This window comes from Quercus lobata, chromosome 1 (genome assembly GCF_001633185.2).
Source record: "Quercus lobata isolate SW786 chromosome 1, ValleyOak3.0 Primary Assembly, whole genome shotgun sequence".
NCBI lineage: Eukaryota > Viridiplantae > Streptophyta > Magnoliopsida > Fagales > Fagaceae > Quercus > Quercus lobata.
The window spans coordinates 26,165,554-26,190,215 of record NC_044904.1 but is presented as its reverse complement, the minus strand read 5'-3'; the positions used below and the strand labels follow the sequence as shown (position 1 = coordinate 26,190,215).

The window sequence follows — 24,662 nt, the reverse complement described above, 5'->3', positions numbered from 1 at the left end:
AGGGCTTAGGTTCAACAAGATATTGCGAAGGGCCCATTGTACTTGGTCTCCTTCCAAGATATCTTCCACACTCTTATTTATATACCGTATAAAATGGTCATAGAAACTAGAAAGGAAAGTCTCCGTTTCAAAAAGTTCAACCTAATCCGGACCACCGCCCTGTTTACTCATAATTTCGTACGCAGTTTCCATTCATTCAATTCAACCTTCTATAATAATAAATTATTTTTAAAATCTTCAAAGTTGGAACTATTCAATTATAATATGCTTTTTCCCAAAAGGCATTCAACGTTCCTGTCTCTCTAGTCTCACACACTCACACAAACAAACACAAACTCGTCTCTTCTTCTCTACTGACTGTTTCTTCTTTTTATGAATCTCTCTCTTCCTGCTTTATCCGCTTTTACTTTTCTTTATCTTTCGTCCACTCACAACCCCAAACCGCGTTTCCCAAAGGACATTTCCGTAAATACAACAACTTCACTGTCCCTACTTCTTACCCCCTTCTCCTCAGTTTCCTCAATGGCCCCCATCCTCGCTAGTTAACGCCTCCTCCTCTTTCTTTCTCACTTCTTCTACTTAGCTTCCTCATATTATTTTCATTAACCCCACTCTCTACGATTCTTCTGATTCACGCTAATAAATAAATCAAAACCTTATTACCTTTATTTATTTATGGCCGAGAACGGTGAGGAGAAATTGCTAGCTATGGCGCGGCACATAGCGAAGACGCTAGGCCGAAACGATACCATGGCGGACGATATTTTGCAGATTTTCTCCACTTTCGACGGCAGGTTTTCTCGCGAGAAGTTGTCTGAGAAAGACGGGGAGGAGGATGCTAGAGTGAGCGCCGCTCTCGAGCACAGCCTCAAGTTGCTGGACCGTCAGATCTCTCAGTACGTCGCGGCGGAGCATCCGATCTGGGCTGACTCCGCCGACTCCTCCGCTTTTCTCGACGCCATCGACGAGTTGATAGCTACTATCAGGGACTGGAGCCCCATGGCCGGCGAGAAGTCCGTAGGCGCGTGTATCGTACGCGCCGAGGACCTTATGCAGCAGGCTATGTTCCGCGTGGAGGAAGAGTTCCGGTCCTTGATGGAACGCGGCGGCGAGTCGTTTGAGCTCAGTCGCGAGTACGGAAGCGGCGAGCCGTTTGACTCGGAGGACGACGAAGACGAAGACGAAGATGGAGGAATTATCAGAAACGATGAGGAAAACCAAATTCCTGTGGCGCAGCCAATCACGGACTACAACATCATCATCGATGTTCTTCCTTCTGTTACGATCAACGACCTCCATGAGATCGCGAAGCGAATGGTGGCGGCCGGGTTTGGCAAGGAGTGTTCGCACGTGTACAGTAGCCTTAGGCGTGAGTTTCTCGAGGAGAGCTTGTCGAGGCTAGGGTTGAAGAAGCTGAGCATTGAGGAAGTTCACAAAATGCCATGGCAGGACCTCGAGGACGAGATCGAACGCTGGATCAAAGCTGCCAATGTCTCTCTTCGCATCCTCTTCCCTAGCGAGCGTCGACTCTGCGATCGCGTCTTCTTCGGCTTCTCCTCCGCTTCCGATCTCTCTTTCATGGAGGTCTGCCGAGGATCCACGATTCAGCTCTTGAATTTCGCCGATGCTGTCGCTATCGGAAGCCGGTCGCCGGAGCGGTTGTTCAAAATCCTCGACGTGTTCGAGACTCTGAGAGACTTAATGCCAGAGTTCGAGTCTGTGTTTTCTGATCAGTACTGTGTGGTTTTGAGGAACGAAGCTATGACGATTTGGAAGAGGTTAGGTGAAGCGATCAGAGGGATTTTCATGGAACTGGAGAATTTGATCCGTCGGGACCCGGCTAAGGCCGCCGTACCAGGCGGCGGTCTCCATCCAATAACTCGATACGTGATGAATTATCTCAGAGCCGCTTGTCGATCTTGCCAAACCCTCGAACAAGTCTTCGACGAGAATGTGGTTCCATCAAAAGGAGTGTCATCCTCTTCGTCTTCTTCGTTGTCAGTTCAAATGGATTGGATTATGGAGCTGTTGGAGAGTAATTTGGAGGCAAAGTCGAAGATTTACAAGGACTCTGCTTTGTCCTCTGTTTTCATGATGAATAATGGGAGGTACATAGTTCAGAAAGTAAAGGATAGTGAATTGGGAGCCTTATTAGGAGACGATTGGATTAGAAAACACAACGCCAAGGTTCGGCAATGCTACTCGAGCTACCAGAGAAGCTCGTGGAATAAGGTTTTAGGAGCATTGAAAGTAGACAGTAGCTCCTTAGCTACTAGTGCGGCCTCAAAGACATTCAAAGAGAAATTGAAATTGTTTAATGTTTACTTTGAGGAGATATGTAAAGTTCAAACTAGTTGGGCCATTTATGATGATCAGATGAGGGAGGAGTTGAGAATCTCGGTAACTAAGATATTGTTGCCTGCGTATGGCAACTTTATCGGGCGGTTTAAGAATGTGCCTGAACTAGGAAAGAATGCGGATAGGCTTATTAAGTATAATGTGGAAGAAGTGGAGGCTCGGATTGGCGACTTGTTTCAAGGTCATGGTGGCCGGAAATGAAGGTAACCCACCGAAAGCCGTGTTGTATGTATTTATTTAGTGCAGGTTTTGTTGCAAATTTTTGTGTTGTAGTATGAATGTAGTCCAGATGAATTGTGACTTTGTACTAGATGTTGGTATGTGATCAGCATAGCTTTTCTTTTCTTTTCTGATTTTTTTTTTTTTTTTCAACCCAACTTGTGAATGAAAATCATGGGACAGATTAATCAGAGTGTTTGTTACAAGTTTAGTTTTCCAAATGTTGTATTGGATACTAGTGGATTGGGAAATTAGTTTAAACACTTGCTGGAAACTATTGAGTTTGGAAATTGATGTTTAAATTAGTATTTTTGTTATTATCTGATTCCATAATTACTAGATGCCTAAAATAGCATAGAATCTTAACTTAAATTTTAACAGACGTTAACAGCTCACTTCCAATAAATCCATTTACCTAAAAAAGGAAGATGATAGCAACTTGATATGATGGTGCAGATTCTATTGGAAAATGCTAGTTTTAAGTTTTTGCAGATATAGCTAAAATGCAAGAGAACATTTTATCTCCTCGTTTAAGCTCGGGTTAACATAATCCTGATTGTGAATGACTTGAACAATGCCATGCTAGAAAGAGTTGCAAGGATTCCAGCACTACTAGAAGGTGAAGCAAGAGCTTATTTAATCTTTTCTTCTCTGGTCATCCCTGTGTATCTTGATATAACTATCAACAATACACTGCAGTTGTACTTTCTCTGTATTTTTGGATCAATTGAAGTTACACTTACATATTCAATTTGAATACTAATTCAATTCGTTTGGACTTTGAATGACCTTATTTCCATAACGTATTATTATTTTTGGTTAAGATATTTCCATAGCTTATTTTGTTTATTTATAAAGTGCAGCTTTCTAAAACTTCAAAATTTTCTTGGTACAATTGTATTTCTATACAATAAACAGGATAAACTCTTTTTTTGGTGCTAAAAATATAAACAAGTTAAGATGATGAAAATAAGCTCATTCAAACGCGCAAATCAACAAAGTTGATTTTACCACATGCTTTAGGAAACAAAAGTCTAATGCGCAGTGTATGGTGATATAGCTATGGAAAATTCATTTGTTTATTTAGTGTTTTAGAAAACCAAACAAGTGCTTATTCCCTTTTTTTAGTAGGTTGATGTTAGGAACTGATGTCCATTTTCGGGGTAAGGTTTGGCTTCATTGCTCCAATGCACACAATTTAGACACGTGTCCGTATTGTGTTGGCTCTAGTGCTTAAGTCAAGTCCTTTTTTATGCAATGAAGCACATTCCAGATTGTCGGGATATCTACCTATTATCTAATTGCAAATTTATTTTTTGAAATTAGTCACTCTTACCTAGTAGATTTTTCCTTTTGGGTTTATACAAGTTTGATTGAAGTGATTTAAAACCAAATATATTTTCTTGCCCATAGGGAGGGCAATTAATATCTAATATGGTACAAACATAAAACAAAGGATCTTTATTATTTAACTCAAACTACTTAAATGGGAAATAATCCCCACTTTTAACAGTGATTGTCCCTTCTTTTTCTTTTGCTTCTAACCATATCTATTAAGCTTGATATGGAAAAAAGGAAGATCCATTTCCATTAATTGTTCATTTGTATTATTGAATTATGAATATATTAAAGGCCATGATGTTTTAACAGGAGGGGAAGGACTGTCTTCTTTAGGTACCTAGCAACGTGCTTGTACCCTGCTTGGCTTGGATGTACACTATCCCAAAACAAGAAATGGGAAAGGTTTCCACACAGTGGAGTGTTTATGTTACACAATGAAGCTATTTCCACAAACCCAGTTCCACAGCAGCCTCTGTTAGTTTCCACAAAGCCTGTTTCACCAAAAAAAGGTCTCAGTCCTAAATTACACAGTAGTACAAGTTTAAAAAATTATGTGAGAATGCCTTACCATATTTTTGTGGATTGTTGATAATGTTCATTAGCGGCTTATACGTATCTGCGTATAAGAGTAGACTACCTGGAAGTGATTTTTGGAGTTTAGGTAACAATTTAACTAGCTTCTTATTATAATTTCGAGAATCTAAATTTTGATCCTTCCAACATTTTCTGTCATTGAAATATTTATATCTTGCCGTTATTTGAATAGGCAGAAAACCCCATTGGAGGAAGCCCACCTATAAGCATTGTACGCAATCCTAGTTTATAAAGTTCCTATAAATTTACAAAACAAAGAAAAGTTTAACAATTAACATCGGTATAATAATGTTGGGGGAAATTATGTTCTTAGATGAAAAACATGACGCATGTTTTACCTTGACAAAGTCTTTCAACTTTTCCAACACAAAATTTTGGTACTGATTGATAGTGAACTGCTGACTTCTTATGGGAAAATTATAGAAACTGATACCGAAGTCATTAGTTCCTGCACTAATAGAGACGACAGAAACCATGGATAATCTTGAAAGCCTTCTCTTCCCCAACAACCCCTTTAAGCCTTGCGATATAATTCCTGAAGAGTTTAATCTGTGTTGAAATTGGTATGACTCCAGATGCAGCAGTAGTCAAATCATCAAACCCTGATCCAGCTGATGCAAAACAGACACCGGTACGGAGTTCATAATTTGATAGGTTTGGATTTAGAAAGGAAGGAACGCTCTCTTTGATCCCTAGCATGTTTGCTAGTAGATCAGAAGGGAGTTTTCCATCAGAAAACCTTCCTGTAGGGACTTGACTAGGAAAATTTATACCATAAGGGTAATGATTGCTCTGAAAGATGGTGTTGACATAGTTGTTATTACCAGTATCTACTGATGAATCACCAAATATTAGAATTGCTGGGAATTTTGGCAAGGTCGAGGCTTTGCATATGTTGGTAGTAAAGGTTAAAATTTGAACAAATATGATGAAGAAAGGATGTAGTAAGATATGCATTTTTATTTGAAATCTGAAATACCTTGCGTGTGGTTTTTGGTGAATGACCTTGCAAGTTTTTTTTTTTTTTTTTTGAGGAACTAATGACCTTGCAAGTTAGATCAATATATATAACTCTGGAACATTTAATTTTTGGCCATTTTAAATTTAAGGGTTATGCTAATTGTAAGGACACGATTTCGTAACGAACCGTAACAGTTTGGGTTCGCACGTAGAAAGGCCCAAACAATATCATTTGTAGAGCGTGGGTTTGAAAGGCTAGGCCTTGGTCACCAGGCGGTGGGTTTTCCGTGGTGTTCATACATGGTAAAGTTTTCTTCACCCCTGGAGCCTTACTCCTAGAGGTGGGCTGGGAGGCTCTGGTTTTTGGCCATTTTTCCCAGCCCTTCTATAGATTACTTACCTTTCCTTTTATACCAGCCTGTGTCCACTGTCCTTCATCCACGTGTAGGTTTAAACTTTCCAAAACTGATACTTGTCCCATCAATCCATACTCAAAGTTGTTGGAGGTGGTTGTAAAAGCCAAAGAATGCGGCTCTGTCAGGTGCAGAGTATTGAATGGTAGCGAGGGCAGCTTTTCCTGGATATTTTGAGATTTTCTTTCAAGCTCCGTCCTCTACCGTTTTTGTCCCTCTGTTTGGTGGGATTTTGGATTCTGCCGAGGACTGAACTGTCCTCGGCTGTATCCCAAGGCTATCTTGTGCTTTATTTTATCGGGCTTGGGCCATAACTCTCCTCGGCTTGGACCTTTGGATTCCCCACGGATAAATGGGCCTGGCCTGTAAGTTATTGGGCCCCACAATAGCCCCTCAAAACCCTGCTATCCGACTTCCTAGTTGGAAAGGAGGGTTTTGGTAATACCGAGTTTTTATTACGGCTCAATTAATTCTGCCTTTCATTGATGTTGGCGGTTCTCCACCTACCTAGGAGACGAACCGGTCTACGAGACGTTCCTCCTAATTCATTCAAGACGCGCTCATGCCGTTTGACTATCCAAAGCGTGTCTTTAATAGTTTCCCTTTACGAGATCTTCCAGATTTTAACGGTTATTGATGGTGTAGGGAAACGAAACGGGCGCATTCTTGTTTGCAGATTTCCTTGGAGATTTGAACGTATTAAGTGCCCTCCGCGTAACCCCTCATATAAAAAGAAGAGGCAAGAGTTGTTTCACTCACACCCGAACCACTTTAACCCACCCAAAATCTGAAACCCTTAGACTCTTCTCAGAGTTTTAATTTTATCCTTTGGTTATTCCTTAAGTTGTAATACCTTCACCATAGTAGTAGGCAATGAAGGAACTGTACCCTTCTCAAAAACACCATGCTTTAATAAAACTCGAAATGGCTCGGTCAGGGCAAGGATGGTAGAGACTCAAGATTTGTCTCACTTTCCTTTCAGCCAAAATCCGAAGCAGGGGTTCGTCACGTCCACCTTTCGGCGTGATTGAGCCGAGGACATCCATTATCAGTACCAACCGGCCTCTCACGAGCATATCTAACATGGCACCAGTGTGTTAGGAGTCAGGACTGAGGCAGGGACTAAGTGCCCCTGCTTCTTCCTCTCTTTGTTCACTGGTGCTTCCTTTCGCCTCTCTTTCTTCCTTTTCATCTCTTCTCTTTTCTTCTCCTCCTTCTTATCATTCATCTCCTCCATCTTCTTTACTCATGTCCTCCATCTTCTTCATTCATCTCCTCCATCTTCTTCCTCCATCTCTTCCATCTTTTTCTGAAGAAGGTCCTTCTCTCGATGTGGGCTCCACTGAGACAGAGTTTTGGAAGGATTTCGGAGACGAGTTTAAAAAGATGTCTAGCTGTTTATTTAATGTACTGCCTTTTTTATTTATTTATTGTTTTGGCAATCTACCTTTTGTATAGGCTTGTTTAAGCCCCTCTTTGTACGTTGTAATATATCTTTATATTAATACAAATTGTTATTACTTTACTTCACATATTCTACCTTTATCTTTTCGAAATAATAGCGCAATGTGTAGACACACAATCTTGTGAATTCTTTTTATTTTTAAACCGTGACCGATGTCTAGGACCAAAGTCCTAGTTAATAAAAAGATCCTGTTCTGTGTTTATCAAAACAATCCGGCTTAATAATACTGAATCGAACAAATGGCACTTAAGGCTGAAACTCCCATTGGGCAGGAAAAGAAAGGACATTATGATGAGCTTACTAAGTCGGCCTGGCACAATACCGCCGACCTTAGAGTACAGTACTTGGGGCCCTAGTCCTTCATCAAAGATAAGGGTGCTATTACGAATTTGCAAGTGTTATTCAGCACAATAATGTAGTATTTGAATCAATGACATCTACGGCCAAAATGCTTGCTAAGAAAAAGATATCACCATAACTTTAATAGAGTTGTTTGGCACAACAATGCCGACCTGTAAAAAACGATACTTACCTCAAAACTAACCGAGATGACAGCTTAATGCTCGATGCGGTGTAGGAAGTAACCATCCGAGGACGTATCACCCACAAAATGAACAGCCCCTCTAGGCTACTGAATAATAGCGCGTTTCACCATCTTCTTAACACTCCTATTGGCATTGACCTTTTACAGCATTTGAGCCGAGGATTGAATAACTTAGAATTGCTATTAAGTAGCCCACCTTACAAAACTCAATCCTTTTTTCATTCAAGTAGTTGGTTTCCCCATAGGCTTGAGTCCGAGGACCATGCAATGCCTTGGTTCTGTCAAAAACCTAGTTTTCTTTTTGCGTTGGACCTTGGCTTTAGGGGAGTTAGCTCCTCGGCCAAGCCCCTAGAATTATCCGTGCGATTAACGCTACCAAGTGTTGCCCCTAGACAAGAAGCATAGACCTTAGCGGAACTTTACACTAAACCTCTATAACCAGTTGTTAAAAATGGCAAAGGAACTCTCTCAACCTACCGTCTATGCCAACACACAAGCCTTCCCCACAGACGACGCCAATTGTAAGGACACGATTTCGTAACGAACCGTAACAGTTTGGGTTCGCACGTAGTAAGGCCCAAACAATATCATTTGTAGAGCGTGGGTTTGAAAGGCTAGGCCTTGGTCACCAGGCGATGGGTTTTCCGTGGTGTTCATACATGGTAAAGTTTTCTTCACCCCTGGAGCCTTACTCCTAGAGGTGGGCTGGGAGGCTCTAGTTTTTGGCCATTTTTCCCAGCCCTTCTATAGATTACTTACCTTTCCTTTTATACCAGCCTGTGTCCACTGTCCTTCATCCACGTGTAGGTTTAAACTTTCCAAAACTGATACTTGTCCCATCAGTCCATACTCAAAGTCGTTGGAGGTGGTTGTAAAAGTCAAAGAATGCGGCTCTGTTAGGTGCAGAGCATTGAATGGCAGCGAGGGCAGCTTTCCCTGGATATTTTGAGATTTTCTTTCAAGCTCTGTCCTCTACCGTTTTTGTCCCTCTGTCTGGTGGGATTTTGGATTCTGCCGAGGACTGAACTGTCCTCGGCTGTATCCCAAGGCTATCTTGTGCTTTATTTTATCGGGCTTGGGCCATAGCCCTCCTCGGCTTGGACTTTTGGATTCCCCACGGATAAATGGGCCTGGCCCGTAAGTTATTGGGCCCCACAATAACGATTAATAATCCATTTTAGAAAAATTGTCAAAATATTAATTACTTTTTTTTTTCATTTCCCATAAAAACTTTGTTTAAATGAATTATTAACCAGTGCTCTAAGGATACTTGTTAGCATTTCCTTTAAATTTAATGAACATGTTTGAAGTATTTTAAAATGTGACCTAGATGGCAAGTAATTTAATTTTATTATAAAGAGTGAACGTCCTAGTCAGGTGCAGAATTGAATTCGTAAGCATTGTTTTGAGCTGTCCTTTTTGTTGGTTTTAAATTTTAAATCCGAGTTATGGAAGTGGAAATTTTAAGGAAAGTTTTTGTTGGTTTCACTGTTGTTAAGCCATATATGGTAAGGTAATAAAATTTATGGGAATACTAATGGATGCTTTTAGGGTAATGATTAACAATCTATTTAAAGAAAGTTTTATGAGAAAAGAAAAAAAAAAACAATTAATGTTTTGACATTTTTTTTCATTTTCCATAGAAATAGTGTCAAATTTTTTCTAAAATAGATTGTTAACTATTGTCCTAAAAGTACTCGTTAGCATGACCCAAAGTTTATTTAGTGTAGTTTACCATAAAAAAAAGTTTAATTTAATTGCCAAATTTTATGAGTAATAATTGCCAAAGTTTATTTAGGTTCAAGTCTTGTTGCCAGCAGGAGTCCGTTAGTGGGCATTCAAACGAGTTGGCTCGCACATAAATCCAACTCTAGCGCCCTGCCCGAGGGCTAGCGTAACCTAGTGAACCCCTAAATTTTTTTTTTTTTGAAAAAAAAAAAAAAAAAATTTGAAGGCAGACAGTAATAAAAATTCATCCAACTGAATTTGTTTTAAGTTAGTTTGTTTTGGGTTCCGATTGGTTGAGCTTTAATATCTAATAGTTGTCAATTAGTAAGTTGAAAAAAGAGTCAAGGAGAAACGATAAATATAACTTAAAGGGGTATTTGACTAATCATAAGCCTAGTTGAATTTTAATTTTAATTATTGTTATTATTTTTTCCACCAAAGACCGATTTGACTTATGGGATATATATGAAGAGCATCTTATTCAATTCCTAAAACTTTCACGTAAGTGAGATTTCGGGTCTGTTTGGATAGAACTTATTTTACTGAAACTGAAAACTGAAAACACTGTAGCAAAATAATTTTTAAATGTGTGAATAGTACCATGAGACCTATTTTTAATGAAAAAGTTGTTGAAAAGTGTAATTTGTGGATCCGTGAACAGTGCACATATATACTGTTCACGGTCAAAAGTTGCAGCTACTGTTCATAATAGTGATGAACAGTAGTGTTTTAGCGTCACAAAAAAAAAAAAAAAAAAAAAAAGATGAAACGTAAACGTGAAACACAACAGCTTCAGTGGATCCAAACACACACTTCATCTTGAACTTCTTATTTAAGTATAAAAAACTTTAGCAATTATTTAAAGTTGTATTTATATTATATATGTGGGGCCCAATAATTTATGGGCCAGGCCCACTTGCTCACGGGGGGTCCAAAGGCCCAAACCGAAAAAGGTTATGGCCCCGAGATGCAGCCGAGGACAGTTTGGTCCTCGGCAGACCCAAAGCCCCATTGAGAAGAGGGGTAAAAAAGAGATATAGGAACAAATTTGTAAGGATATCTAAAATATCTTGGGAAAGTTATCCTTACTACCCTTCCCAGATAAGACTCTGCACCTAACAGAACCGTATTCTTCAGCTTTATCAACCATCCCCAACAATTCTGGGATTGGACTGATGGGACAAATATCAGTCTTGTAAAGGTTGACCCTACACGTGGACGAAGGACAGCGAACGCGGGCTAGTATAAAAGAAAAAGTAAGTGAATCTGGAAGGGGGCTCTGATCCTACCTCCAGAAAGAAAGACTCCATGGGTGAAAACACCTTAAGAAGACATGCACATCATAGAAAAAACCCACCGTTGGGTAACCGGGGTAAGACCTTAATGATCCCCGGATCAAGTCCGAGGAGCCCAACCCCATAGGATGCGACGCTGTAGGGCTTAAACGTTCAAACCCGACTCCTTTTTCTACAGGAATTCCTCTAAAATCAAGACCGGAAACATCGCCCCGTGACCAAAGGCAAGCTTCTCAAGCCCATTCTTTACAAATCATATTGTGAGGGATCTTTCATGTGCGAGCCCAATATCATTATTGGGCCGCAAAAGAATCGTGTCCCTACAATTGGCGCCGTCTGTGGGCAGCTTGCGCGTTGGCGCAGGTGGCGGTGGAGTCAACTCTCTAGCAAGCGAAAATTCCTGGGGTTTCCTCCGTCTCCGGCGACATACAGTTGTTGCTCCGGCATAAACTTCTACTAGGGGCTACGCCTTGCAGTGCCAAGGGCGCGGGCATCTCTAGGGGCTTCCGGCCTCAAGCCAACTTTCCCCACCCTGGTATAGGGGCTTATGGTCGAAAAATGAACCAAGTAAGAAGAAAAAATCACAAGTTTTGGACAGAACCAAGGCCTTGCATGGTCCTCGGACCCAAGCCTATGGGGAAACCAAGTACAAAATAAGTTTTGGACAGAACCAAGACCTTGCATGGTCCTCGGACCCAAGCCTATGGGGAAACCAAGTACAAAATAAGTTTTGGACAGAACCAAGGCCTTGCATGGTCCTCAGACCCAAGCCTATGGGGAAACCAAGTACAAAATAAGTTTTGGACAGAACCAAGGTCTTGCATGGTTCTCGGACCCAAGCCTATGGGGAAACCAAGTACAAAATAAGTTTTGGACAGAACCAAGGTCTTGCATGGTCTTCGGACGCAAGCCTATGGGGAAACCAAGTACAAAATAAGTTTTGGACAGAACCAAGGCCTTGCATGGTCCTCAGACCCAAGCCTATGGGGAAACCAAATATAAAATAAGTTTTGGACAGAACCAAGGCCTTGCATGGTCCTCGGACTCAAGCCTATGGGGAAACCAAGTATAGAAAAGAAATCTCCTAAGTTTTGGACAGAACCAAGGCCTTGCATGGTCCTCGGACTCAAGCCTATGGGGAAACCAAGTACAGAAAAGAAATCTCCTAAGTTTTGGACAGAACCAAGGCCTTGCATGGTCCTCGGACTTAAGCCTATGGGGAAACCAAGTAAAAAAAAAAAGAAATCCCATAAGTTTTGGACAGAACCAAGGCCTTGCATGGTCCTCGGACTCAAGCCTATGGGGAAACCAAGTACAAAGAAGAAAAAATCACAAGTTTTGGACAGAACCAGGACCTTGCATGGTCCTCGGACCCAAGCCTTTGGGGAAACCAACTACTTGTAAGGAAAAACTACATTACATGGACTTTGGGATCTATCTGAGGAAAACTCTCCACTAACAATTGGGTTAGTTCCTAAATTGCGAGGATTCTCAAGTCTGCTTTCGGATCTGCAACACCAAAGGGATCGATGCGATATAGAACAATATGTCGCCTGAAAAACAATCTGAGTTCTCTACTGCTCAGTCAACCCCTCGGATGGATTATTTAGAGATTATCATTCTTGGACGGTATTCTCGCACTTATCACAGAATATTCAATTGTTACCTCGGTTAGTTTCCTAAGTTTAACTTACTATGAATTATCATCGTAATGCCTGGTAGTGTTGGTAAATCAGAATTAGTTGAATTATGTTTCAAGGTTTCCCGCTCTAAGTATCATTGAAGAAACACACACATGGAGCACACCCTTTCACAAAATAGTGTTGCAAAAAGAATAGTATTCAAAACAAGTAAATAAATTTCCCTTTTTACTGAAACAAAGAAATAGTACAGCGTACAATGAAAAGCTGGAATCAGCTTACGTCAAAGCTCACTACATAATTGAAAAGGAAAGATACAAGAGAATAAGATAAAGCCGAGGAGGTAGCACGGAGGAGGGGTTGGCTACTGCTTCAAGACCTGTTTCTTCCTCAATGCTTTTGCATGCCCACAGCTCAGGCAGCAAAAGAACTCAGCTTGGGGCCTGCACCGTCGAAGAAAGGGTGCAGAGAGAGCCCAGCTTCAGGCTAGCGTAGCTAAAGAAAAGGTGCATGAAACCCAACTTGAGCCTCACACCACTGAAGGAAAGATGCGGGGAGCCGGAAGTTGAGGAGCCTTCACCAAAAATTTGCCTACAACAAGGCAGAGGCGCTGATGGCGGAGAATCTTTCTTCTGACACACCAAAATTCTGGCATGAACAGAACCTGCTTCGGATTTTGACTAAAAGAGGGAGAAACACCCTTTCCCCTCTGTCAAAACGGAATATTCTCTTGAATTTATGCCTCCTTTGCCCGTACATCACTATTTTGAGTCTCAGAAGGACACGGCGCCTCTGTGGCGGAGAGAGTTCCTTTTCCCCAACCCTCGCCTCAAACATGATATACTAAGGGAGGAAACTGAAGGATTTGTGCGTAGGTAAAGCAACTTTCTCTCCTATTTATTTAAAAAGATAAGGTGGTGGCATTTAATTCACGCAGCGTCCCAAGGAACGCTACAGACAAAATGTCCCCGGCTCGATTTCCAACGCCATCTGCAACCATGAGATTAAAGGAGTCTCGTGAAGGCACACCTCGAACACTGGGACGCCAAAAAGTACCGCGTGACCAGAGACTACGGAAATACCTCTTAATCTGTGGGCCTAGTAAATTTGCGACCCAGGCTCGTTCTGCATGGGGGCCCAGGGACTACGGCCCACGCCGAGGGATAGCCGTTGCCGAGGACAACCTCCTGCTCGGCACCTTGTGAAACACCTGAGGAAAGGGAGAAACTGAACTATGGTCCTCGGACTCAAGCCTATACCAAAAAAAAAAGAAAAAAAAAAGAAAAAAAAAGAGAAGTTTTGGACAGAACCAAGGCCTTGCATGGTCCTCGGACTCAAGCCTATGGGGAAACCAAGTACAAAAAAGTTTTGGACAGAACCAAGGCCTGCATGGTCCTCGGACTCAAGCCTATGGGGAAACCAAGTACAAAATAAGTTTTGGACAGAACCAAGGCCTTGCATGGTCCTCGGACCTAAGCCTATGGGGAAACCAACTACCCGGATGGGAAAGTCCTCGGCTCAAATGCCGTAAAATGTTAAGGCCAATAAGAGTGTTAGGATGATGGCGAGACGCTCCACTATTCGGTAGCCTAAGGGGGCTGTTCATTTTTGCGGGTGATATGTCTTCGAATGATTACTTCCTACACCGCATAAAGCATCCAGTTCTAATCTCGGCATTGTTTCGGGCAAGTATCGTTATTCACAGGTGCGCATTGCTATGACAAACAACTTTATTAAAGTTATGGTGACATCTTTTTATTAGCAAGTATTTTGGCCTTAGTCGTCATTGATTCAAATGCTATATTATTGTGCCGAGCAGCACTTGCAAATTTATAAAAACACAGAGACAGAACATGCGAAATAAAATAACAATACTTTTTATTAATATGAAAAATTATTACAACGTACAAAGAGGGGCTCAAACAAGCCTATACAAAAGGTAAACTGCCGAAGCAACGGTAACATCCGCAGTACAGATCAGTGAACAGTCAGGTGTCTTTTAAACTCGTCTTCAAAGTCTCTCCAATCTCTGCCTCAGTATTGCTCATATTAAGATAAGAACCTTCTTTGGAAAAAGATGAAGAAGAAGGAAGAAGAAGATGAAGGAGAAGGAAGAAGAGGATGGAGGAGATGAATGAAGAAGATGGAGGGGATGAATGAGGAAGATGGAGGACATGAGTAGAAGAAGGAGGAGAAGAAGAGGGAAGAGATGCAAAGAAAGAGAAAGGAGTAAAAGAGGAAGAAGTGAAAGCACCAGGATGGATCTGGTGCTGGGAAGACTAAGAAAGGGGGGCGAAGGGGGGCACCAGTGAACAAAGAGAGGAAGAAGCAGAGGCACTTAGTCCTTGCCTCGTTCCTGACTCCTAACACACTGGGGCCATATTAGGTATGCTCGTAAGAGAGCGGTTGGTTATGATGATGGGAGTTCTCGACTCAGTCGCGCCGAGAGTTTGACGTGATGAGCCCCTGCTTCAGATTTTGGCTGAAAGGAAGGCGAGACAAGTCTTGAGTCTCCGCCATCCTTGCCCTGACCGAGCCATTTCGAGCTTCGTTAGGACACGGTGTTTCTGGGAGGGGAATGGTTTTTTCATTGCTTACTACTTTGGTGAGTATATCTCAGGTTAAGGTATTACCGGAGAGTAAAAGTAAACTCCGGAAGAAATCTAAGGGTTTCAAATTTTTGGGGGATTAAAGGGATTCATCTGTGAGAGAAACAACTCTTGTTTCTCCTCTTTATATAGGGGACGAAGGGGAGAGTACTTAATGTGTTCAGATCCCCAAGGAAATCTGCAAACAAGAATACACCCGTTTCGTTCCCCCACGCCATCGATAACCGTTAAATCTGGGAGGTCTCGTAAAGGGAAGATATTAAAGACGCGCTTCGGATAACCAAACGGCATAGACGCATCATGAAAAAATTAAGAGCAGCATCTTGTAGACCGGTACACTTCTTGGGCAGGTGAAGAGTCGCCAGCGTCAGTCAAAGGCTGAATTAGGTGAGTCACAATAAAGGCTTGGTATTACCAAAACCCCCCACTCCAACCAGGATGTTGGACAGCAGGGTTTTGAGGGGCTATTGTGGGGCCCAATAATTTATGGGCCAGGCCCACTTGCTCACGGGGGGTCCAAAGGTCTAAACCGAAAAAGGTTATGGCCCGGAGATGCAGCCGAGGACAGTTTAGTCCTCGGCAGACCCAAAGCCCCATTGAGAAGAGGGGTAAAAAAGAGATATAGGAGCAAATTTGTAAGGATATCTAAAATATCTTGGGAAAGTTATCCTTACTGCCCTTCCCAGATAAGACTCTGCACCTAACAGAGCCGTATTCTTCAGCTTTATCAACCATCCCCAACAATTCTGGGATTGGACTGATAGGACAAATATCAGTCTTGTAAAGGTTGACCCTACACGTGGACGAAGGACAGCGAACGCGGGCTAGTATAAAAGAAAAAGTAAGTGAATCTGGAAGGGGGCTCTGATCCTACCTCCAGAAAGAAAGACTCCATGGGTGAAAACACCTTAAGAAGACATGCACATCATAGAAAAAACCCACCGTTGGGTAACCGGGGTAAGACCTTAATGATCCTCGGATCAAGTCCGAGGAGCCCAACCCCATAGGATGCGACGCTGTAGGGCTTAAACGTTCAAACCCGACTCCTTTTTCTACAAGAATTCCTCTAAAATCAAGACCGGAATATCGCCCCGTGACCAAAGGCAAGTTTCTCAAGCCCACTCTCTACAAATCATATTGTGAGGGATCTTTTATGTGCGAGCCCAACATCATTATTGGGCCGCAAAAGAATCGTGTCCCTACAATATAATATACTTAAATTTTACCAAGAACTTTGTAATTCAATTGGTTGACAACTTTTAATGTTTTCAATATCGGTTCAAATCCACTTTCCTTAACTATCAAATTATCAAAATTAAAAAAAAAAAAATTAACTTTTACAAATTACACACATGTTTTCAATTTAATCTTTTAAACTATATTTCTCTCTAAATTCCTCTGATTTGGAGGAATTAAAAAAGATGGATTAAGAATGTAAAATATCCCTCCAAACCTCTCTCCCTCCCCTTTTAAAAAAACATTAAAAGAAGGTTCATTCACCACTACCCCTTCCCTTCTCTCTACTCCCATCTCCTCCCCTCTCCATCTTAGCAAACTGTAATACTTGGCTTAACCCGACTCATTTATAACCCTATACTTATTGGTAATTTAGGCCAAACCATACCTTTCAATTTGGTTTAACGAGTACCACTTATGCCAAAAGTTTGGGAAAATTACACTTTACCACTCTAAACTATACCCCAGATTACACTTTGCACTTTAAACTATTTGGATGCATAGTTTACACCCTAAATTATGATCCTTGTTACACTTTGCACCTCGACGTTAGTTTTAGTGTTAAGTTAGACAGAAATATGAAGCATGTGACTTTGCACATATGACTTACTTAAGTGGGGCAAATATAAAAGACCAAAAAACCCCTCTTCCCAATCAATTAAAAACAATTTTTTTTCTTCATCTCTCTCTCAACACCACCGTAAATTCATTAAGAATATACAAATTTTTAGATTGTAGTCTACACAAGGAGATGGGAATAAAATTGGGTTAGTCTTCGCAAGATCTCTAAATTGTGTTATGTAATTGGATTGGATTTTGGTTTAAGACCTTTTATGGGGAACTATACTTTGTTCACTTGTTGTTTTGGTTGGCGCTTGTTGTAGCGATGAAAATTGAAATTGGTCCTTGAATGGTTTATGTGTCTCATTTTAAATGGAACATTACCTACATGTTGTTTTGGGTTTTTTAAAATTTTAATTGCTTATGTGAGTCTCACTTGGCTTTTTCATATCCACCAAGCCACTTTGTAAGTTCCTCTGTATCACCGTGATGTCTAGCACTTCTAATGGCATGGTGACCAACAACAATCTTCAACTTTAGAGTGGATTCCAATTATTCTACCTCCTATTACAAAGATTTATAAAGAACAAAAACATAGTTTTAGGGATTTCATCGTGGTGGTGGAACAATGGTGATGTGGAAGACAATTTTGCTTTGGGGATTTAGGGTTGTAGGGATTTTGATTTGAGGAAAGGAGCTGTTACGCATGAGAGAGATGAAAAAAAAGTTTTATTTTTAATTGATTGGGAAGAGGGGTTTTTTGGCCTTTTACGTTTGTCCCACTTAAGCAATACACATGTGCAAGTCACATGCTTCATATTTTCATTCAACTTAACTGTAAAACTAACGTTGGGGTGCAAAGTGTAACAAATGTCATAGTTTAGAGTACAAATTGTGCATCCGAATAGTTTAGTGTGCAAAGTATAATTTAGGGTGGTAAAGTGTAATTTCCTTCAAAAGTTTAGTGATGATCAATGGTTTAGATTAAATATTATAAATATAAAAATAAATATAGTATCACTTCATTTAAGATTTTAAATGACTTGTCATCTTGTATAATGTTGACAGTAGGAAATAAACCTAACAGTAAAACGTACTCTTTTCATTTCAAATAAAATGGATTGGATCTTTTTCCGATCCAATGATGCATACACTTAATAAAGTTCTTACTCTCTAAGTTTTGTTCGGGCACAATTTCTTGGGCTACATGGTTACTACGTTAAAGTCTTAAATGCCGAAACTCATGGACTAAAATACAAATATGGCCCAATTGGGTTTTAAGGGCCCAATTGTTACATATGGATGTGCCGTTTGCTAATGGATTACTTGGGTCCACATGGCATTAACACACAAACAATTGCGATACTCACAGCTAATTTGCAGCAAGGGCATCGCTCCAAGCTAGAATATGAACCCAAGCCCATATGCTAACATTAGGAAAATCTGGGAAAATATCAACTTCTTACTCAATTCTTTGGGAGTATTTTAGGACTATAACTAATTTTACACCAATTTTCACAACTATTCTATGTTACTGATTGTCTATCATTTTCTTATGAGTTTACAACCTTTTTATTTTTTATTTTTTTTTCATCGCTCATAACCAACCACATCAGATAGTTGTGAAAATGAGTATGAAATTGGTTGTGGTAGTAGAATTTTTCATTCTTTAGTACCGAAAGTATAGTCTATTAAACACCAGTAACTTTGGTCTAGCGGCCCAGAGGTCCTCCACTCTCACATTCAACATCACAACTCGCTCAATCTTTTTCTTCATCTCTCACTTACTTACTACCACCTTCAATCTTTTAACATTAAGTGTCAATTTGGAAACAACTTATTTAGTTGAAATTGAAAACTTTTTGCTAAAAGTACGGTAGATAAAGGTAAAAGTTAGTTGAATAGTACAGTGAGACTCATGAATAGTACCAAAAAGTGTAGTGGGATTTATAAATAGTAGCAAAAATAAGTTGAAATTGCAAATAAACTGAAATTTTCAGCTTGTCCCAAACGGACACTAAGTATTTATTTAGGGGTGTTTATTTATCGTTGGGATATTGAATTTAAAAAATAAAAGAGGTGACTTACAATTAAGAGTTTTTTATTTTATATTTATATTATATATTTTTTATTATTAAAGTTTTAAAAATTTATATATAATTCAAATAAAATGAAAATAAGCTCTCCCAAAAGAACTCTAAGTCTCTAATACACTTTAAAATATTCTCACAATTTTTTTTTTCTCTCTCTCTCTTAGTTTTCTTATGGTATTCTTATTTTTGTAAGACACAAAAGCAAACCATCAACCATCATTAACTCATTTACTAACATGATTGTTTTACCTAACAGAATGCTATTTTATCTTGTGCTCATTTGAAATTTTTGGGACTAATAGTGCTTCCTTAGTAAACTGTAAGGACCAACAATGTTAGTTATTTTTGTAAACTTTAGACATTTTTTAAAATTTTTTTTTTTTTTTGAAAACTTAGAAAACCTAAACTAGGTTGTTTTAAAGGGGCTTATCCGCTCCTTCTTAGAAAAAGGGAAAAAAGAGGGGAGGGGGAGGGGGAGGGGGTATTGGCGCCATTTGGACCTAAACAAAATGGCTAAATTGAAAATATAATAAAAGTTAAATGAATGAAAAAAAAAAAAAAAAAAAAAAAATCAATTAGAAATATGAAAAAAATCCATGTGTTGTTTATAAAATTTTACTGAAAATACTTGTAATAGTAAACTATTTCAAAATTAAAATTGATAAAATCTTAGAATTGATAATGTCATAAGAAGATTAGGGGGATTAATATAAATTCAAAAGGAGATGCTAGCAAAACTTTTTTGTTGTTGTTGTTGTTGATAAAAAGATGCTAGGAAAATTAAATACAAAAACTTTATTAGTAATTTTGCATCTCAAAAAGCAACAAAATAGTTTTTATTATTATTATTTTATTTTTTTAAATTAAACAAAATAAAGTATAGATTATAAGTATAGATTATTTGATTGATTTCATATATTATATATATATATATATATAAATATATTATATAATATATAATAAAAGTTGGGCTTAGAAGCCGTGGTTATGCCAAATGGCTTAACCAAATTACAAAAATTTTGTCAAAATTTTTTTAAAAATAAATAAATAAATATTTTTTCATTATCTTCTTCTCCTATAATTTCTAAGTTAATAAAAATTTTAATTTGCTTACAACCCAAATTCTTCATCAATTCCCTTTTTTTGTCCATTATTTGCAGTAAATTATTGGATGAGTCAAACAGTGTAATAAAAGCTGTGAATGAGAAGCAAAAGGACGGCGAAGTAGGAACAGTATCTATCAAGCAAATATTTTTTAACTAAACCAAATAATCCATCCAAGTTTAATTAAATAAAAATACTCCATTAGATAATAATACTAATAATAAATACAACCCAAATTCTTCATTTAATCATTTTATTATTAAATTATCTATAATTTCTAATTTACTAAAAATTTAACATCTTCACAATAGAAAGAATTTGGATCGTAAACAAATTAATAAATTTTTTAGAATTTTAGATTTTTTAATAAATTCATTCACTGAAGTTTTTAGATAAAAACAAAAAGTTTTTTATTTTATTTTATTTTATTTTTATCTTTATCAATTTATTTGGATAAAGTAACAATAAGTGTTCTAATGAATTTTTTTTATTTATTTAAATTTTATAAAGTAACAATTTACTAGCTGACGTTATTATTATTATTATTTTGGATAAACATTTATCCTACATCATCTATTTTCTTAATAATAAAGAAACAAATTTAAAAAGTATTATTTTTTTCTCAAATTTTTTTCTTTTGGAATAAATAACTGTTGAGGTATAAAAAGTCACAATACCCAAGCCCAAAGAAATAAGCGCAAGGAGCCACAAAAAAGAGAAGAAATGGTAAGCCCAAGAGGCTTGAAGCCCAAAAAACATCAAGAAGAAAAAAGGGGAAGCCCAGAAGCTTATGAGAAAAGAAGAAAGGAAAGGAAAAGAAGCCCATGTCAAAGGATTGAAGAAGAAAGCTGAGCCGGGATCCTCAGAGACTGCCAAAAGGCTCGGGATCCCCCAGGTGTGTAAGCATAGTCAAGAAAAGATTAAGACAATTCAAAAGAAAAAGACAAAAAGAAACACAAGAAACAGAGGAGAGGCCACGTCCTTCTCAAGCGTCATACGACCTAGTAAGAAAAAGAAGAAAGAATCAGCAACTTCTCATAATGCAAGTGGGTAGCACCTCGGGGAACCAGAATGAAGAAGTATAAAAAAGGGAGTAGCAGCGAAAGACTTTCAAACTGGCAGAATGAGATTCCGCCTGTTTGAGAAAAAAGATAAAGAAGAAGGACGACCAAAAGTTGGATCGTGAAGAGCGTGACCTTAGCATATTCCGAAATAGGTAGTCAGCTATTGACTTTCAAAGAAATAAAACTAAAAGGAAGGAAAGGATGAAGAACAGGGAAACTGAACCTACTGGGCAATGGGCACAATACATACTTTGGTACCCAGAGGGCGAAACAGGGGAATCAATAGTTCCTCTGGGACTCCAGAATAACACTATAAAAAGAGGGAAAGGATTGCGAAAAGGGGAAGAAAATTTGGAACGGGAGAATCATTGATAAAATTCTGTCGAGAAGAAAAACTCAGAGAAAATTAGTAAAATTATTTCCCAGTATCTTAGAGAAAGCCACTATAGCACATACTCGGATTCAAAAAGAATCAAACTTTGCAAGTCTTAAAGGTTAGAATAACCATTTAAGACTGTAATTTTTAAGCTTGCTTGAACCTTGTATCACGTCTTAGTGAGCATACTGTAGTCATAATAAAGAAAATTCAATGAAGTATTCTTTACTGATTTGAGGATCCCTAACCATTACTTTGTGCTTTTACTATTTTGTTCTCTGCATTACTTTGCTGTTTTGATTTGTTGTTCAATACAAATATCCTTGTTTGTTAGATTATATGTATTGTAGGAAGCATGCCCTGTGTATCACTTGATTCTTAAACAGCTCTTTAGCTACGGTGAATCAAAGCTTGGTCCACCAAACTACAACTATTCGGCCCGGGACCCTTGGGCCTGAGTGTTACAAAAAAAACACTCTCACATTTTGGCGACACTCCGCTGGGGACTGGGTAAAGAAGAGAGAAGAAGTAATCCCTTCGCAGAGCATGCCTCCAAGATAAAGGAATAGCAAAGGTACTAATGTGCCACCAACAGCCTCTGAGCCTGTGGGAGAAAACGAGGTAGCTTCCAGACAGAGAGGTGAGGTACCCCTGGTAGAGTAGGAGGTTGTGTCAGGACAAAGGCACGCAAGGCAGGAACCAGACCCCATGGCTTGGATGACAGCAATGTTGAAAGATCTGGAGCAAGAAGTTCGCCTTCTCAAAGAAGGCAGGACATAGGAAATCAGGGACAATGTCCCCCCTGTTGGTAACCAAGACAGAACTCAACCAGAAGGAGGGTCAGCAGTGGGAGGGAGAACCAACCCCCAATACTTAACACTGGCAGATGTCAATGCCCTCCTGGAGCAAGAAAGGGAAAAACTTTCGGGGATCCCTAAGTAATTCTCTCGGGATCCCCCATTCCCTTCAGAACTTCTTGGCAAGTCATACCCCAAGGGGTATGAACCCCTAAAGTTCCATCATTTCGACGGAAGAAATGGAAGTGCTGTGGAACACGTGAATAGGTTCATTCACACTATGGGCTCCTATGTAGGAGATAGAGAACTATGTCTAAGGGAATTTGCTAAATCCTTAGTGGATAGAGCATATATTTGGTACACCATGTTGAGACTCGGGTCCATCAAAACTTGGGATGAAATAATGGAGAGGTTCTGTGCCAAGTACTACCCCGGTGAGGACAAGATCACTTTCTAGAACCTTCAGATGGTAAAGCAGAGACCTAGAGAGGATCTCGTCCAGTTCAATAAAAGATTTGAAGATGTGTCCCTAGATTGCTATGGGGACCATGAAGAAAAGGAGCTCGTAGAAACCTGTATATCCAACATGCTTTTTGATTACAAGCTCAACCTCAAAAACCTATGCATCGCGTAGTTTGTTGACCTGTTACAGAGAACTAGAAGGACAACACAGATTATGAGGACAAAAAGGATGCCAGTATCCCAAGCCATGACAGCATCAGTGGGAGAGAAAAGGAAGAGGCCTGATGGGAAGGTATTCGAGGAACCACTGGTGATCCTATGTACAGTTGAGGAGTTAAACCATGTCTTGGACAAATGGATCGGAGATGGAATTGTTAGGCCATTTACTGTGTCTAGGCCACTAACTGAAGAAGAAAAGAAGAACCCTTTGTTTTGCAGGATCCATAATTATGTCAAGCATTTCACCAAGGATTGTTGGATCCTCTGTAGACTCTTCCACAAAAAGTTAAGAGAAGGAACCCTGGAACTCACTCAGAAGGAGCCAGAAGTGTAGAGGAACCCCTTGCCTAACCACAAAGGGAAAGGGATGGTAGCAGTAGTAATCAATGGGAACCCGGCAGAAGCAGGAGAATTAGAAGGATCCTTCCACCTGAGCACAGTCATGACCCTCCAGAAGAATCCCAAGTTTAGGTCACTATTCAACCAACTGGGATTTGGACCAGAAGTAAGAAGGGTGGCCACAGAGTCTCTCATGAGTATAGCAGCAGATTCGAGGATGGAATGCTTCACAGCAGAGTCACATGCTAGTCGAGCTTTCCTGGAGACAACCAATGTAATAACTTTCACTGACGAGGACATGGAGGTTGAGCATCCAGACCACCATAGGCCCCTTTATCTAATGGCCACCATAAATGATGTCCAAATCATAGAGCATTGGTGGACACAGGGGTATCACTCAATCTCATAGCCTTAAGTACCCTGGAAGCTGTGGGCCTGGTTGACAGAAGGATCCTGGGGGCTCCCATGGAGATAACAGGATTTGGGGGGTCAGTAGAATCAACTGAAGGGTACGTACAGCTAGCCTTGAGGGTAGGGCCAATAGTGGCCCAAATAAGGTTTCATGTAATTAATGCAAAGGTATCTTACCATGTATTGTTGGGACGCCCATGGCTCCATAAACACCGCCTTATTCCATCTACATAACATCAGTGCATTAAAGGGAGATTGAATGGGAGGCTCGTGAGGATCCCTACCAATCGTAACCCTTTCAGCCAGGGAGAAGTGAATTTTGCAGAAACGATATTTTATGATGAGTTAGAGCTAGATGATGAGAGCCTCGCGTCAGGTACTCCAAGGACACCTATTCTAGAAGAAGGAGAAGAAGGAGGAAGGGGCACCCGTGACCTGAGAAACCTTTTGGAAAGAAAAAGATAAAAAAGGGAGCTCAGCTCTTCAGGATCCCGATAGTGTGTGGTGGTACGAGAACCTGGAGGAAGGTTGATTTATCGTTTGTGAAGGTGCATGGGACCTGAATGTATCACGTAGAAAGGTACCAGACCACCAAGTTGCATGATGGCCCAAGAAGAAATCCCAGAAGAACCAGTCAAGGAAGCCCAGGTTCAGCTTGAGGAAGAATTAAATGAGATAAATTTGGGAACTGAGCTGGGATCCCAAAAGCCTGTCTTTATTAACAGTCAGCTGATGACACAAGAAAGGGAACAATTGGTGGCCTTACTCCAGAAATACAGAGATGTGTTCGCCTGGACCTATGATGAAATGCTTGGTTTAGACCCTGGATTGGTA

General features: G+C 39.8%; 1 protein-coding gene and 1 pseudogene across 1 annotated transcript; one reads left to right on the top strand and one right to left on the bottom strand.

Moving 5' to 3' along the window:
* Positions 1-260: 260 nt before the first annotated feature.
* Positions 261-2,871, top strand: LOC115984954 (exocyst complex component EXO70B1). The gene has a single exon (XM_031107937.1). It carries the CDS (start codon positions 676-678, stop codon positions 2,557-2,559), a length of 1,884 nt encoding a protein of 627 aa, XP_030963797.1. The 5' UTR covers positions 261-675; the 3' UTR covers positions 2,560-2,871.
* A 1,267-nt stretch (positions 2,872-4,138) lies between these two features.
* Positions 4,139-5,469, bottom strand: LOC115951627 (annotated as a pseudogene).
* Between the last annotated feature and the right edge of the window lie 19,193 nt (positions 5,470-24,662).

Bases quoted from the DNA above. Each gene is read 5' to 3' on its own strand.
- LOC115984954 (XM_031107937.1), top strand. From the start codon at position 676: ATGGCCGAGAACGGTGAGGAGAAATTGCTAGCTATGGCGCGGCACATA.